The sequence below is a fragment of the Hypanus sabinus genome, chromosome 18 (genome assembly GCF_030144855.1).
Source record: "Hypanus sabinus isolate sHypSab1 chromosome 18, sHypSab1.hap1, whole genome shotgun sequence".
Lineage (NCBI taxonomy): Eukaryota > Metazoa > Chordata > Chondrichthyes > Myliobatiformes > Dasyatidae > Hypanus > Hypanus sabinus.
This window is the reverse complement of record NC_082723.1, coordinates 52955033-52970380: the sequence shown is the minus strand read 5'-3', so window position 1 is coordinate 52970380 and position 15348 is coordinate 52955033. Positions and strand designations below refer to the sequence as shown.

The 15348-nt window shown below is 43.0% G+C and overlaps 1 protein-coding gene across 2 annotated transcripts in view; it reads left to right on the top strand.

The window, feature by feature from the left end:
- The window catches only part of pnpla7b (patatin-like phospholipase domain containing 7b), a 329041-nt gene that overhangs the window by 35369 nt on the left and 278324 nt on the right, over positions 1-15348 (top strand). For both annotated transcript variants that reach the window (XM_059994311.1, XM_059994312.1), the window contains exon 5: positions 13750-13832. In XM_059994311.1, coding sequence (XP_059850294.1) covers positions 13750-13832 — 83 coding nt within the window. The remainder of the gene's footprint in view (positions 1-13749; positions 13833-15348) is intronic.

The window sequence follows — 15348 nt, the reverse complement described above, 5'->3', positions numbered from 1 at the left end:
CTTTGAAAGTGAGAACACAACTATAGCTGTGAAGATCCCTGCTGTAGCTGATGACCCTGTGATCTCTGTCTCAAAGGCCGATGTTAGACTGTCTTTAAAGAGAGTGAACCCTTGCTAGGCAGAAAGTCCCGATGGAGTACTTGGTAAGGCTCTGAAAACCTGTGCTGGCCAACTAGCAGGAGTATTCAAAGACATTTTCAACCTCTCACTGCTGTGAAGAGAAATTCCCACTTGCTTCAAAAAGACAACAATTATACCAGTGCCTGAGAAGACATAATGTGGGCTGCCATAATGACTACCGCCCGGTGGCACTAACATCAATAGTAATAAATGCTTTGAGAGGTTGGTTATGACTAGACTGAACTCCTAGCTCAGCAAGGACCTGGACCCATTGCAATTTGCCGATTGCCACAATAGGTCAACGGCAGACACAATCTCAATGTCTCTCCACATGGCTTTAGACCTCCTAGACAACACAAACACCTACGTCAGGATGCTGTTCATTGATGATAGCTCAGCATTTAATACCATCATTCCCACAATCCTGATTGAGAAGTTGCAGAACCTGGGCCTCTGTATCTCCCACTGCAATTGGATCCTTGACTTCCTAACTGGAAGACCACAGTCTGTGCGGATTGGTGATAGTATATCCTCCTTGCTGACGAATATCACTGGTGCGCCTCGGGTGTGTGCTTAGCCCATTGCTCTACTCTCTGTGTACACATAACTGTGTGGCTAGGCATACCTCAGATACTATCTACAAATTTGCTGACGATACAACCATTGTTGGTAGAATCTCAGCTGGTGACGAGAGGACATACAGGAGTGAGATATGCCAACTAGCGGAATGGTGCCGCAGCAACAACCTAGCACTCACGTCAGTAAGATGGAAGAGCTGATTGTGGACTTAAGGAAGAATAAGACAAAGGAGCACATACCAATCCTCACAGAGAGATCAGAAGTGGAGAGAGTGAGTGCTTCAAGTTCCTGGGTGTCAAGATCTCTGAGGATCTAACCTGGTCCCAACACATCGATGTAGCCATTAAAGAAGGCAAGACAGTGGCTATACTTCATTAGGAGTTTGAAGAGATTTTGCATGTCAAAAGGCAACAATTATACCAGTGCCTGAGAAGACATAATGTGGGCTGCCATAATGACTACCGCCCGGTGGCACTAACATCAACAGTAATAAATGCTTTGAGAGGCTGATTATGACTAGACTGAACTCCTGCCTCAACAAGGACCTGGACCCATTGCAATTTGCCTATTGCCACAATAGGTCAACGGCAGACGCAATCTCAATGTCCCTCCACACGGCTTTGGACCACCTAGACAACACAAACACCTATGTCAGGATGCTGTTCATTGATGATAGCTCAGCATTTAATACCATCATTCCCACAATCCTGATTGAGAAGTTGCAGAACCTGGGCCTCTGTACCTCCCTCTGCAATTGGATCCTCAACTTCCTAACTGGAAGACCACAGTCTGTGTGGATTGGTGAAAACTTCTATAGTTGTACCATGGAGAGCATTCTGACAGGCTGCTCAGGAAGGACTACTGCAAAGAATTGAAAGAAGCTGCAGAAGATTGTAAATCTAGTCAGCTCCATCTTGGGCACTAGCCTACAAAGTATCCAGGACATCTTTAGGGAACGGTGTCTTAGAAAGGCAACGTCTATTATTAAGTATCTCCAGCACCCAGGACATGCCCTTTCTCACTGTTACCATCAGGTAGGAGGTAGAAGGCTCACACTCAGCGATTCAGGGCTAGCTTCTAACCCTCTGCCATCCGATACTAAATGGACATTGAACCCGTGAACACTACCTCACTTTTTTAATATACAGTATTTCTGTTTTTGCATATTTTAAAAATTTGATACACATAATTGACTACTTGTTTATTATTCTTTTTTTGGTCTCTCTGCTAGATTTTATATTGCATTGAACTGCTGCTGCTAAGTTAACAAATTTTACTTCACATGCTGATGATAAATCTGATTCTGAAAAAATATGAAATCACAACCACACTGCCTAGGTCAGGCTGCCCCTCTGAACTTAGTCAACGGGGAAGAATGGCACTTGTAAGAGAGGCTACTGTGATGCCTCCAGACACTCTGAGCTGCAGAAGTCAATGACTGCAACTGGAGATGAAGTTTATGGCTCCACGATCTCTAAGGCCTTGCACAAAAAGGCTATTTATGGAAGGGTGGTAAGGAAGAAGCCCTGGCTTATAAAAAATTCTATCCTTGCTTGCGAAAACTTTGCAAAGTATCACTTATAAGATGCTGCAAAAAAGGTCTAATGGTCAGATTTGACTGAAGTGGAACTTTTTGGCCTCAGCACTAAGCGGTATGTGTGGCATAAATGTGATACTGCACGTCAGTCAGCCAACTCCATCCCGACTGTGAAGTATGGTGGAGGTAGCATCATGCTCTGGAAATGCTTTTCAGCAGCAGGGACTGGAAATCTGGTCCGGATTGATGGGAAGGTGAATGCTGCTAAATGCAGAGAGATTCTGTTTAAAAACCTGCCAGCCTTGCCAGAAAGCTTAAACTGGGGAAGAAGTTTGTCTTTCAGCAGGACAACGACCAGAGTAACCACACTGCCAGAGTAACCATGGAGTGGCTTCAAATTAAGAAAATTGATGTTCTTGAGTTGCCCAGTTAGAGTGCTAGACCTAACCTGATCGAACATCTCTGGCAAGACGTCAAGATTGCTGTCCACCGCTGCTCTCCAACTAACCTGGCACAGCTTTGAGTAGTTTTGCAAGGAGTAATGGGCTAATCTTTCTCCATCACATTGTGCAAAACAAATAGACACTTATCCAAAATGATAATAGCTGTAATAGCTGCAAGAAGTGGTTCAACTAAGTACTGAGTAAAGGAGGAAGAACACTTTTGAACTGCTTTTACTTAAACTTTTGAATTTTTAGTTCCTCATGCTTTACATTTTTCCCTATTTTTGGGCTCTACTGTGGGAGGGGGGGAATGAGCATGTGATTCACAAATAAAAATTCTCAGTTAAATTAATCAGAATTTTTGGTTGTATTACTCATTTATGCGAACAAAGGGTTGAGGAAAAAATATTTCGACAAGACACTGTATTTCATGGGTAACTGAAGGTCCAGCCTTTGTGGAGTTGCAGGTGATTAGAAGGGAAGACGCAAAGTCTTAAAATGAAGATTTTTGTCATAAAATGGACTGCACATGAGATTGCTAATGGGATGAAGGCATGGAACATGAAGAGAAAACTATTAAAGAAGCATGGAGTTGGGAATGTAACAGATTGACCTGTGTGGTTCTGGGCCATGTACCAGTTTTAAAATTTCTGTCTGTCCAAATTTCACCCTTTTGTTATCTCTTAATCTCAGCCTCTCGCATTCGAAAATAGATTTTTACTAAATCCTTAAATCAGCAAATGCAGTGAATATTGAAGTCACTTTATAATTATGAAATAGATTAAGTGGCTGGATTGTAGACTGTGATAACCTAATGCACTAGTTGTATGTGAGAATGGCAGTACAATATAAATGTGGGTGGTAAGGAAATGAACAAATGAGATTTAGAATTCTAAGTACATTATTTAACTAGCTATCAGAGGCAAAAATAAACAGTTTAACAAATAAGGAATTTTGGGTTCAGGAGCTTTGGAACAAAGTAGTAAGGAATATCTGGAGTTGATAATCAGTTTGTTTTTGCCACATTAGATGAATTACTCATTTATAAAACTATCCCTATTGAATAACTTTGTACTAAGAAGGAGAGATTCACCTGAGAACATTTGGTCATGCTGGTATTCTCTGGGATGGGGACTGAGCAAGGAAAAGAGATTTATTTGTGCAGTATTGCTGGAAATGATGGCATTGAGGGGTTGATCTAATTTGAAAGATCTTAAAAGGAAATGAGTGAAAAATACATGAGTAAGAGAAATCTAGAAACAATTTGATATTAGTTATTTTTGACAGAAAAAAAGGCTAGAAACTACAACTGACAAAGACCTTTTGATGAAGTGACAAAGACCTTTCCTATGCTCTTTTAGCTTAAGATAGGAAGCCAGTTAAGCTGATGAAAAGGGAGGTAGTTATTTGAGGAGCGAGGATAACAAAGACATGGAATAAGTGGCGGATCAACAATGTAGTTTGAATGATGGCCTCTGTTTGGAAAAGCTTGGTGAAAGTATTATGAGTTACCAGCTTTCTTAAGTTCATATTTCAGACTCTCTTCAGATTGCTGTTCAAGATAAATACAGCTGAATACAAAAGGATAGACAGCGAGACCCTAAAATTTCTGGATTCATATGTTTTACTTTCAGAGTCAAGGCCATAAATTCTGTTTTAAACGTGGTGTTATCTAGAAATCATATTTCACAGTAGTAACAATAATTTTTTATTTTGTCTATTTTCACATGGAGATATTGTAGTAGGATTGGTACTGGGATACAGTGGGAAAATCTTCAGATTGTGTGCCATTCGAACAGATCATGCCATACATAAGTACATTGAGGTAGTAAGTTGAGCTGAGGCCTCCGTCGGTCAGAGATGACCATGAAAATTGTGTCCTACTTGTCTAGATACGCAAGCCTGCACAGTACGATATAGAGAGCAAGCTGTTGCCCAAGTAGCAAGCTTCCCCCTCCACACATTTGATGAACCCAAAGTAATGGTAGAGACTGATACAGTTTGGGACCAGTGGCATTGCGAGAGTTGCCAGTCAGCATTGAACTCAATGTAGGACTGCCTTAGGAACTCCAGCTCCAGATCTTTTCCCCTCAGGGTTTGCTGCTGAAGTCTTCCCCAGCAAGGTAGCTGAGGTTCGAAATCAGAGTTTTTCTTCTAGATGAGCTGCCAACCACGGCTGACGAGCCCATCTGTCTGAAGCGACTGGTTTTAAGGTGCCAGTAGCCTGACTTTGCCTCTTCTCATGTCAGTAGAAAAAGTTCTGCAGTGCTTAATAGCTAATGCACATGTGAAAGCCAGGAACTGGACTTGGTTGTCAGAGGCTATTTGAGGCGAATGCCATTGAGTGCATTCTGTAGGTAGTGGAAGCTTGTCCCTATTACCACCCCCTGGCTATAACAACTTGAAGGAACCATGGAAGTAAATCAATGGCCTGCATTTCAAGATTGGGAGATCGAGAGTTCAAGGGTTCGTCTTTTAGTGTTTGAGAGTTTCATTCAGGGGTCTGGTAATATCCACATAGAATCTATCCTTGAGTCTGGTGCGATGTGCTCTCAGGCTTAAGTATCTTTTTGTCCAATGGGTGAGGGAAGAAAAGAGAGTAACTGGGGTGGGTGGGGTCTCTGACTACGCTGGATGCTTTCCACAGGCAGCAGGCAGTATAGACAGTCAGTGGAGGACGGGTTGGTTTGCATGATGGACTGGGCTGTGTTCACAACTCTAATTTCTTGTGGTTTGTACAGAGCAGTTGCCATACCACTCTTCTATAAAAGTTGCTAAGTGTCATCGGGACTTACCAAATTTCCTTGGCATCTGAGAAAATTGAGACAAGTGATGTGCTTTACTGTAGCATCCACGTAACTAGAACAGAACAAGTTGCTGTTTACTCTTTCTATCCTATTTCATACACCTGTCATCATATTTCTGCCTCTGAATCATCAGTTCATTCAACTTGTTATAGTTCATCTGTTGCTGAGATTCTCTTTAATCTTAACTTTTTCAATGCACAACCAGCTGACTTCCCAGGTTCAATCTTAAAACTTGAGACAATCCAAATTCATTTCCCCAAAAGCCCATCTTCATAATTCCCAGTCATCTGTTGCCACTATTGGAGGGCATACCTTATGAGAATAGGCTGAGTGTACCTGGCCTTTTCTCATCTTCCGTCGCTCTGAGGAGAGGTGACCTGATAGAGGTGTATAAGATGATGAGGGGCATTGATCGTGTTGTTACGTACCTCGTAACTGGGTTAACAGACTAGCACAAATGGAATGATACGTTGGAGTCTGGTGGTACTGTAACTAAAGGTGTTTATTAGTAGACTAAAAAATACAGTATCAAAAATGCCAATATTCATATAAAACAGGTTAGCAATAATAAAAATAGAAGTGTAGGAATAATAATCAGCAGTTAAAAAAAAATAAGCTCTATCAAAGTCTAGGGGTAAATGAATTGTCATAAGAGAATATAGAGTTCAGTTCAGTTTGTGCTGAGGTAGTTGTGTTGCAATGTTGGGGGGAGAGAGAGAGAGAGAGAGAGCAAGTGAGAGATGAGCAGCTGCAGCAAACCTTCCGTTGTCGTCTTGTTCTGTTGTACTGATGTAATCATTCGGTTATGACCCCTCCGTTCTCGGCGAGACCGTTTTTCTGTGGTGGGCTCGTCACTCTGGCATGAGTGGACACACACACAAGCCCCCACCGGCCTTGCTGTCACTCTGTGAGCTTTATTGACCGATCTCCTGATTCGGTCCTGTAAGCCCCCACCTTCCTGCGGGTGCACAACACTGTTTCAGTGTCCACTGGTGTGTCTGGGGGTGTCTCCCCAGATCAGTCTTTTATCCCCACTGATGGGGTATCGGCCATCATTCAACTCAATATGTCTATGTCCATCAAACTAGGCCACTCCCTGCTGTCTCAGCAAGAATGTTATCGAGCGAAGAAGTGTCCTTGCAGCAAAAGGTAAATAATCAGTGAAGAAGCCATAATACATAAATCAGTCATCTCCCTCTCTCTCTGTTATCTGTAGCAGTAGCAGATGCCTCTACCTCTGTTCTCTCTCTCTCTCTCTCTCTCTCTCTCTCTCTCTCCCCCTCTCTCCCTCTCTCCCTCTCTCCCTCTCTCCCTCTCTCCCTCTCTCCCTCTCTCCCTCTCTCCCTCTCTCCCTCTCTCCCTCTCTCCCTCTCTCCCTCTCTCCCTCTCTCCCTCTCTCCCTCTCTCCCTCTCTCCCTCTCTCCCTCTCTCCCTCTCTCCCTCTCTCCCTCCATAGTTCTTGGGGTGGAAGGGGTTGCTCTGGACCCCATTTCCATCTGGTTTGTTCAGCACACATAACAGTGTCAGAGACTTTTTCCCAGGGCTGAAATGGCTAACATGAGGGGGCATAGTTCTAAGGTGCCTGGAAATGGGGATGTTAGGGTAAGTTTATGGTAGGTGCGTGGAATGCACTGCTGGTGGCGGTGGTGGAAGTGGATTCAATAGGGTCTTTTGAGAGCCTCTTAGATAGGTATATGGAACTCGGGAAAATAGAAGGCTATGTGCTATGGAAATTCTAGGCAGTCTCTAGAGTAGGTTACATGGTCAGTACAACATTGTGGGCTGAAGGGCCTGTGCTATAAATTTCTGTGTTCTATGTTAAATCACATATGAATAATGTCTTGATCTTCAAATTCTTACCTTTGTTTTTTGATCCCTCTGTGGCATCACTATCTCCCTATTCCTTAATTTTGTGCCCTACAATCCAATCTTCTCTCCTTATGACCATATCTGAGTTTAGTTACACCCATTGCAAGCTGTGCTTTCAACTGCCAAGATCTTAAAGTCTTTAATTCCATCTCTAAATCTTCCTGTATGTCTTTTCTTTTTCTTTTAAGATGAAAATTTTGAAAAATTGTAGATGTAGTAAATCTGAAATGACAACATATTGGAAATACTTAGCGGATTAGGTAGTGTTTGTGGAAAGAGAAACGATCATTGTTTTAGGTCACAGAACTGAGAAAGAGTGAGTTAGTTACAGGAATAGTCATGTGATGAGGCCATGATTACACTTTAGGTGGGATATCTTCACTTATTGGAAAGGTATTGCTATTTTGAGTTAAACTTACTGTAGGTATGTAGCTTATTTTTATTGCTGTACTTTAAGGTCTTTAAGATGTTTTAACTTTTCAGCTGCTTGCATTGTTTCAAAAAGTTTCTGATTATTAGATTCCTGCAAAAATAATTGAAAGGCTGATGGTAGAAATGCAGTCAAAATGAAATATAATCATAGAGAGTTGTGGAAGTGGACACAGCAAATCTTTATGGACCTTCATGCACCTGTTTACAGTAATCCCATTTTATTCTTGTCAGCCATCGCTCTTTCATTTCTCCCTCCACAACCCCTACCCACCACACCAGATTCTACAAGTCATCTACAATTTACACCTACAAGTGTAATTCAGCTACGAGTGACAATTTACAGCAGCCAGTTAAACTACCAGCCCACGTGTCTGTAGGACATGGGGGTGGGTAGGTAAGTTGGTGGGTGGAATCTGCACAGTTCCAGAGGTCAGGATTGAGTCTGCAGTTGTGAGGCTGTAGGTCCGCTACTAGTGCCACACACATTGGAGTGTTCCCGGGGTGGGTCCTTGGAATCTGCAGCCTGAGTCCTTGTCACCATTTGTGAACTGTTCAGCTTCATATAAAGTATCAGCCTAGTTTGCATGCTACATTTGGATTAGGGTAATGTGGGCAGCTGATGCGTTTGGTTGACCTTTGATTAGTTAGAATATGCAACACCACAACCTATTCAGTCTGTTCAGTTCAGGTGTCTTGCTGTTCGGCATGGGTGATCATGTCTCTCCATCCGTCATGATCCCTGACCCTCTGAATTGTAGTCGTTGCCTCCCCTGTTTCTAACCGTGATGTTAATCCATCTCTCATTCTCATTCTGTGTCTGCCTCTGCTTCTTTCTCCTTCCAGCTTTCCAGTTGTAACTAAATGTTCTAATGACTCTCTTCGCATGATGTGTCCAAAGAATTTTGATTGCTGTTTTCTGATTTTTTTAAAAAGTAATGTACATTTTGTTTTTGTTCTCTGTAGAACTTCTTCATTGGTTATCCTGTCCGTATATAATATGCATTGCATTCTTCTGAGGAACCACATCACTGCTGCATTGATTCTTTTTTCCATTGCATTTGTGATGGTCCATGACTCGCAGACATACATCAATATGGGAAGAACGCAGCAGCTTAGAGTCTGTTCAGACCATTTTTAAAACAGCATTTCTATAAACCTCCTGTCCTTCCCGCATTATTTCAATTCTAGATTCTTTTTAAACTGCATCCCTCAAGTTGCCCTCAAGTTACTGGATACAGAAGACACTTCAGATGCTGGAATCTGGAGTAATGTGCAAAACATTGACGGAACTCAGCAGGCCAAGCAGCATCAGTGAAGGGAATTGGACGTTTCAGATTGAGGCCCTTCATCTGAACCCACTAAGTTCAGCCGGTGTTTGTCGGTAGTAACTAGCGGTTACACACAAAGTCCCCATTAGGGTGGGGTGAAGTGTTTTCTAGCTCCCTGTATGGTTTCTTTGTGGCTATCTTTTAGTGTTACTCAAGCACCTTGGATAAGAAAGAAAGATGGTCCATTTCTGACGTCGTTCACTCTTTGCACTGATGACCCCATTAGGATGGGGTGGTGTTTTCACTTACTCGGGTGTGAGCTGCAGTCATCAGAAAACATGGAAACCTGCTGAATATGAAATAATATGAATCATTATATCTGGCATATTTGGTTTACAAGTAAATACTTGCATCTTATAAACATGGTGTCCTGAAGTAGGGTGGTGTTCATAACAGAATATGAAATATGAACATGTCAGTGAGCAGTAATGATTGCTCTGGCTTCTAACCCATTGGAAAGGGAAGTTGCATCCTTCGTTAGGTTTTGTGTTAAAACTGTGACTGGAGAATATTAATTACGTGTTTCTCTATTTGGTTGGGAAACCTCTTTGAATCCTGTGGTCTCTCGTGTCTTCTTTACAGATCTAATTGGTAGATAGCCAAACCGCAGGGTGTCCTAATAATGACATCAAGTTTGATATAGAGTCCAGTGCAGTTTATTAGGTTGTGATAACATTGACGGATAATGCCATTTGTGTTTGCTCTCTACTGTGGTGGTGGTTGCCAACCCATCAATCGCGATCGACTGGTCGATCTTTGAGACTTTCCCAATATATCCAGAAAAAAAAGAAAGAAAAATAAGTACACAAATACTGTTGAGAGATTGTTTCCGGGTTGCAGGGTTTTAGTTCCATTCTTTCTGCCCAGTGCGCATGCGTGTAGCTCCCCTGCCACGCACTACACAGTGTACTTCAGTGGTCCCCAATCACCGGGCTGCGAGGGAACAAAATGATTTGGCGATATGAAACGACATGAGTCTGCTGCACCTTTCCTCATTCCCTGTCACGGCCACTGTTGAACTTAAACGCACGCGAGGTCATCAGTTGCCTAAATGCAGTGATACCCTAGCGCCAGGGATCACTGGTTAGCCTTGGGTAACCGGACGTCTTGTGCAGCCGGCGAGAAGTGCCGTTGCTACAGGCCTGGAGCGCGGACTGATGGGCGCCGCCTCTAAACCTGTTTAGCACACCGAACGTTCGTGGGGAACCTGGTGCTAAGATATTTGCAGATGACCTAATTCGGGCTCAGGGTTTTGTAAGTAGCAGAGCAGCTACCTTGCTGCAATCTACTGAAAGTCATCCCTCGAGACAAACTTTTGTCGGCTGATAGATCCTACAAGGGGGGAGGGCGTGCGCTTTGTCACACTCCTCGCTCGGTTGGTCAGTCGCTCTCTCTGGATTGCGACCACCATGTCCCTGGCACGAGGACCTCCGGTCCTAACCTTGTCCTCTCACCCCACCCACGACTAGCCGCACCTGGCCAAGGCGTCTGGCGGCAGATGGGCGGGCGGGGAACTGTCTAACGAGGCAGTGAAGCCCTCAAAACTGCTTCAGTACCCTGAGTCCAAGCACCCTGCACTTAAAGACAAACCAGTTGAGTGTTTTAAGTGAAAAGTGAGCAAGCGGGACAGAAGCTAAGTGCTGAGAGCCACGTAAACTAAATTGCGGAATAGACCGGACGTAAGGAACCTGCTTCGAGTATCGCTGGTCATGTTTAATGCCCCCCCCCCCCGTCGGCCAGACCGCAAGAATATTGTCAATAGTAAACCCGTCTGCGGTGCAAAAAAGGGTGGTGACCCCTGGTGTATGGAATGAGGTAGAAGATCTTGTAGCGCAGCTCGAGATTGGCAAGTATGACATGGCATCACTGAGTCATGGCTGAAAGAAGATCATAGTTTGGGGCTTAACATCCAAGAATACACATTGTATCAAAAGAACAGGCAAATGAGGGGGGGGGGGTGTATCTGTTGGTTAAAAATGAAATCTGATCCTTAAATTATGTAAAATGCTTGTGGGTAGAGTTAAGAAACTGCAAGGGTAAAATAATCTGATGGAAGTTGTATACAGGCCTCTGACTACTGGCCAGGATGGGGCTACAAATTACAACAGGAGATAGAAAAGTCATGAAAAAGAGCGGTGTTACAATAGTCATGGAGGATTTCAATATGCAGGTAGATTGGGAAAATCAGGTCGGTGCGGGCTCCTGAGAGAAGGAATTTGTAGAATACCAACAAGATGGCTGTTAAGAGCATCTTGTGGTTGAGCTCACTAGGGAATTGGTAATTCATGATTGGATGTTAGGTAATGAACCAGAGTAGATTTGGGATCTTGAGGTAAAGGAACCTTAGGAAGCAGTGTTCATAATATGATAGAATTCACCCTGCAGTTTGCGAGGGAGAAAATAAAACTGGATGTATCAATTTTACAGTGGAGTAAAGGAAACTACAGAGGCATGAGCTAGCTAAATTTGCTTGGAAGGAGACACTAGCAGGGATGATGACAAAACAACAGTGGCTGGAGTTTCTGGGAGCAACTTGGAAGGTGCAGGATGGATTAATCCCAAAGAAGTATTCCAAAATGTGGATAAAGCAGTCACGGCTGACAAGGGAAGTCAAAAGTAACATAAAACCAAAAGAGTGGTCATATAATATAGCAAGAATTAGTATGAAGCTAAAGGATTGGGAAGCTTTTAAAAACCGACAGAAGGCAACTAAAAAAGCAATAAGGAAAGAAAAGATAAAATATGAAGGTAAGCCAGCCAATAATATCAAGGAGGAAGAATAAAAGAGGCAAGAGTGTTTAGCAGGCTGCTGAAGATGATGCTGGAGATGTAGTAATGGGGAACAAATAAAGAGTTTGTCATTTAAGCATTTTGCATCAGTCTTCACTGTGGAAGACACTAGCAATATGCCAGAAATTTGAGAGCATCAAGGGGCTATGGTGAGTGTGGTTGCTATTATGAAGGTGAATGTGATTGGGGAGGTAAAAGGTCTGAAGGTAAGTAACGTAGGCCAGATGATCTGCAACGCAAGATTTTGAAGAGATTGTAGAGACATTAATAGTGATCTTTCAAGGATCACTATATTCTGGAATAGTTCCAGAGGACTGGAAAATAGCTCCACTCTAAGAAGTGAGGGAGGCAAAATATAGGAAATAATAGTTAGCCAATCTTGTCTGACAAATCTGATAGATAGATAGATACTTTATTCATCCCCAAGGGGAAATTCAACATTTTTCCAGTGTCCCATACACTTATTGTAGCAAAACTAATTACATACACTATTTAACTCAGTATAAATATGATATGCGTCTAAAATCACCCTCCCAAAAAGCATTAATAAATAGCTTTTAAAAAGTTCTTAAATAGTTTACTAAAGTGCATTGAGTGGTAGCTTAAGCTCAGTCCTAACCCCGGCACTTTAACATGTCTTGCCCCTGGTGGTTGAATTGTAGAGCCGAATGGCGTTGGGGAGTAATGATCTCTTCATCCTGTCTGAGGAGCATTGCATTGACAGCAACCTGCCGCTGAAGCTGCTTCTCTGTCTCTGGATGGTGCTGTGCAGAGGATGTTCAGGGTTTTCCATGATTGACCATAGCCGACTCAGCGCCCTCCGCTCTGCCAGCGGAGGAATCTGTTGGAATTCTTTGAGAAGTAACTGGCAGGATAGTCAAAGGAGAGTCAGTGGATGTTGCTTACTTGGATTTTTTAGAATGCCTTTGACAAGGTGCTGTAGGTGAGGCTGCTAAACCGGATAAGAGCCTGTGGCATTACAGGAACAATACTGGCATGGATAGAAGATTGGCTGACTGGCAGAGGTCAACGAATAGGAATAAATGGGGGCTTTTCTGGTTGGAATGATAAAATATCGGAGCAGAACGGGCCAAGTGGCCCAATTTCTGCTCCTCTGTCTTATAGTCTTTACAAATCTGTGGTGTCCTCTGTAGCTTGTCAGCAGTAAGTTTTATTCTTCACTATTGATAAATAAGCTGAATGTGGAGGTGAGAAAAGTCAATGAGATAAGCAGCCAAGGGAAAACTTCATATGGAATTTCAGCCATGGATTAGGAATGGTATTCTTACCTGGAATCAGAATTCTATTTAAGATGCACTCCAGAGATTGAGTGTTTTACCTTGGCTGATACTTTAGTACATTCCTGAGGATGTATAGTGGATTTAAAGGTGCCTTCTTTTTGGTAAGGTGTGAAACAGAGATCCTATCTGCCTTTTTTTTCTGCATATGGCTACTTGGAGATGCAAGGAAATGGCAGTCACCTTGCACAAAAATTGCAGTCGAAGTGGTTGTGTAGGTGGTAGGCTAAATGATCAGAAAAGACCTGCTGGTTGATGTAGTTTGCCCCTGGCTTTCCAAAGTGGAGCCACAATTCATAGAACTAGAAAGATGTTTGATTAGAAGACTTATCAAAACTGATCCCTGATCTTATCAAGAATACTTTGGTGTCAATATGGAGAAGTATCGCTGTGTGCTCAAGTACAGGACCCTGAGGTATTCATTTTGTCATGCGAGGGCCAATGCAGTTCGCAGCAAGCGCATTTCAATGACTGAGAAAGCTGACGTATGCAAAGTCCATGTTTTCATTCAACTTGCTCATCTTCTTGTTTTGATTCTTCTTGTAGGACAACTGCAACAGGGTGTGCCCCGATACAGATTCCGAAAGAGAGACAAAGTGATGTTTTATGGACGAAAGATCATGAGAAAGGTAATTTGGCATAGTCTTCAAACAACAAAAGGGTTTAAAAATGGACCGTATGTTTATTTGGAGGTGTGAGTTTGCTGCTGCTGGTATCTGGATCAACAAACAAGGTACAGAAGAAACTTGACAAGATTGGGGCCTTATAGATTTGTTGTTATCTTTGAGTTCTTGGTTCTGATGCAGGATTTCGACCTGAAACATCAACTCCTTTCGCGCCACAGATGCTCCTCAACTGCAGAGTAATTCCAACAAATAGTTTGTTGTGTATTTATTTGAATATTTACTACCGTTCCCTTTCTTATGCCTTTTGAGGTCAGTTCCTTTACTGGCTTACAGTTCAATAACGCTGCTCCCACACCTATCGCACGCAGATGCCGTTGCTATCGTTATGGGGGATTTGAACCAGGCCAGCTTGAACAAGTTTCTGAAAACTACCACCAACATATCACCTGTGGAACTACAGGAGCCAACACACTTGACCACTGTTATACCACCATCAGGAACGCTTACTGTGCCATCTCAGGCCCGCACTTTGGAAAGCCCGATCACATGGCTGTATTGCTTCTCCTGGCATATAGACAGAAACTAAAGACCATAGCACCAGTGATGTCAACCAAGAAGGTGTGGTCAAGGGAGGTGAAAGAGCACTTACAGGGCTGCTTTGAGTTGGTGGACTTGTCAATTTTCAAGGATTCATCTTTGATTCTGAATGAATATGCCACAGTTGTCACCAACTTCATCAAGACCTGTGTGGATGAGTATGTGGTAAGGCACTGAAAACCTGTGCCAACCAATGGCAGGTGGGTTTAAGGACATGTTGAATCAGTGCTACAGTCGGTAGTTCCTGGTTACTTCAAAAGAGTGATTATCATACTTGTGGCCAAGAGCAGGGTGAGTTGCCTGCTGCCTCAATGCCTATTGCCCAAATGCACTCATATCTACTGTTTGAAGTGCTTTGAGAGGTTGGTGATGGCTAGAATCAACTCCTGCGTAAGCAAGGACCTGGACCCACTGCAATTTATCTATTGCCTCAATGGATCTACAGTGGATTCAGTCTCACTGGCTCTCCATTCAGCCATGAATCATCTGAACAATAGCAATACCTATGTCAGGCTGCTGTTGATTACAGCTCAGTGTTCAACACAATCACCCCCTCAGTACTAATCAACAAGCTCGAAAACTTGGGCCTCTACACCTCCCCCTGCAACTGGATCCTTGACTTACTCACCAGGAGACCACAGATCAGTGTTGATTGGAAATTACGTCTCCTCATTGCTGGCAGTCAACACTGGTGCACCTCGAGAATGTGTGCTTAGCCCACTGCTCTATTCTCTCTACACCCAAGATTGTGTGGCTAGGCACAGCTCAAATGCCATCTATAAATTTGCCAGATGCATCTGTTGGCAGAATTTCAGATAGTGATGAGGAGGTGTACAGGAGTGAGATGAATCGGCTGGTTGAGCAACAATTTTGCACTCAACATCAGTAAAACCAAGGAGTTGATTGTGGCCTTCATGAAGGA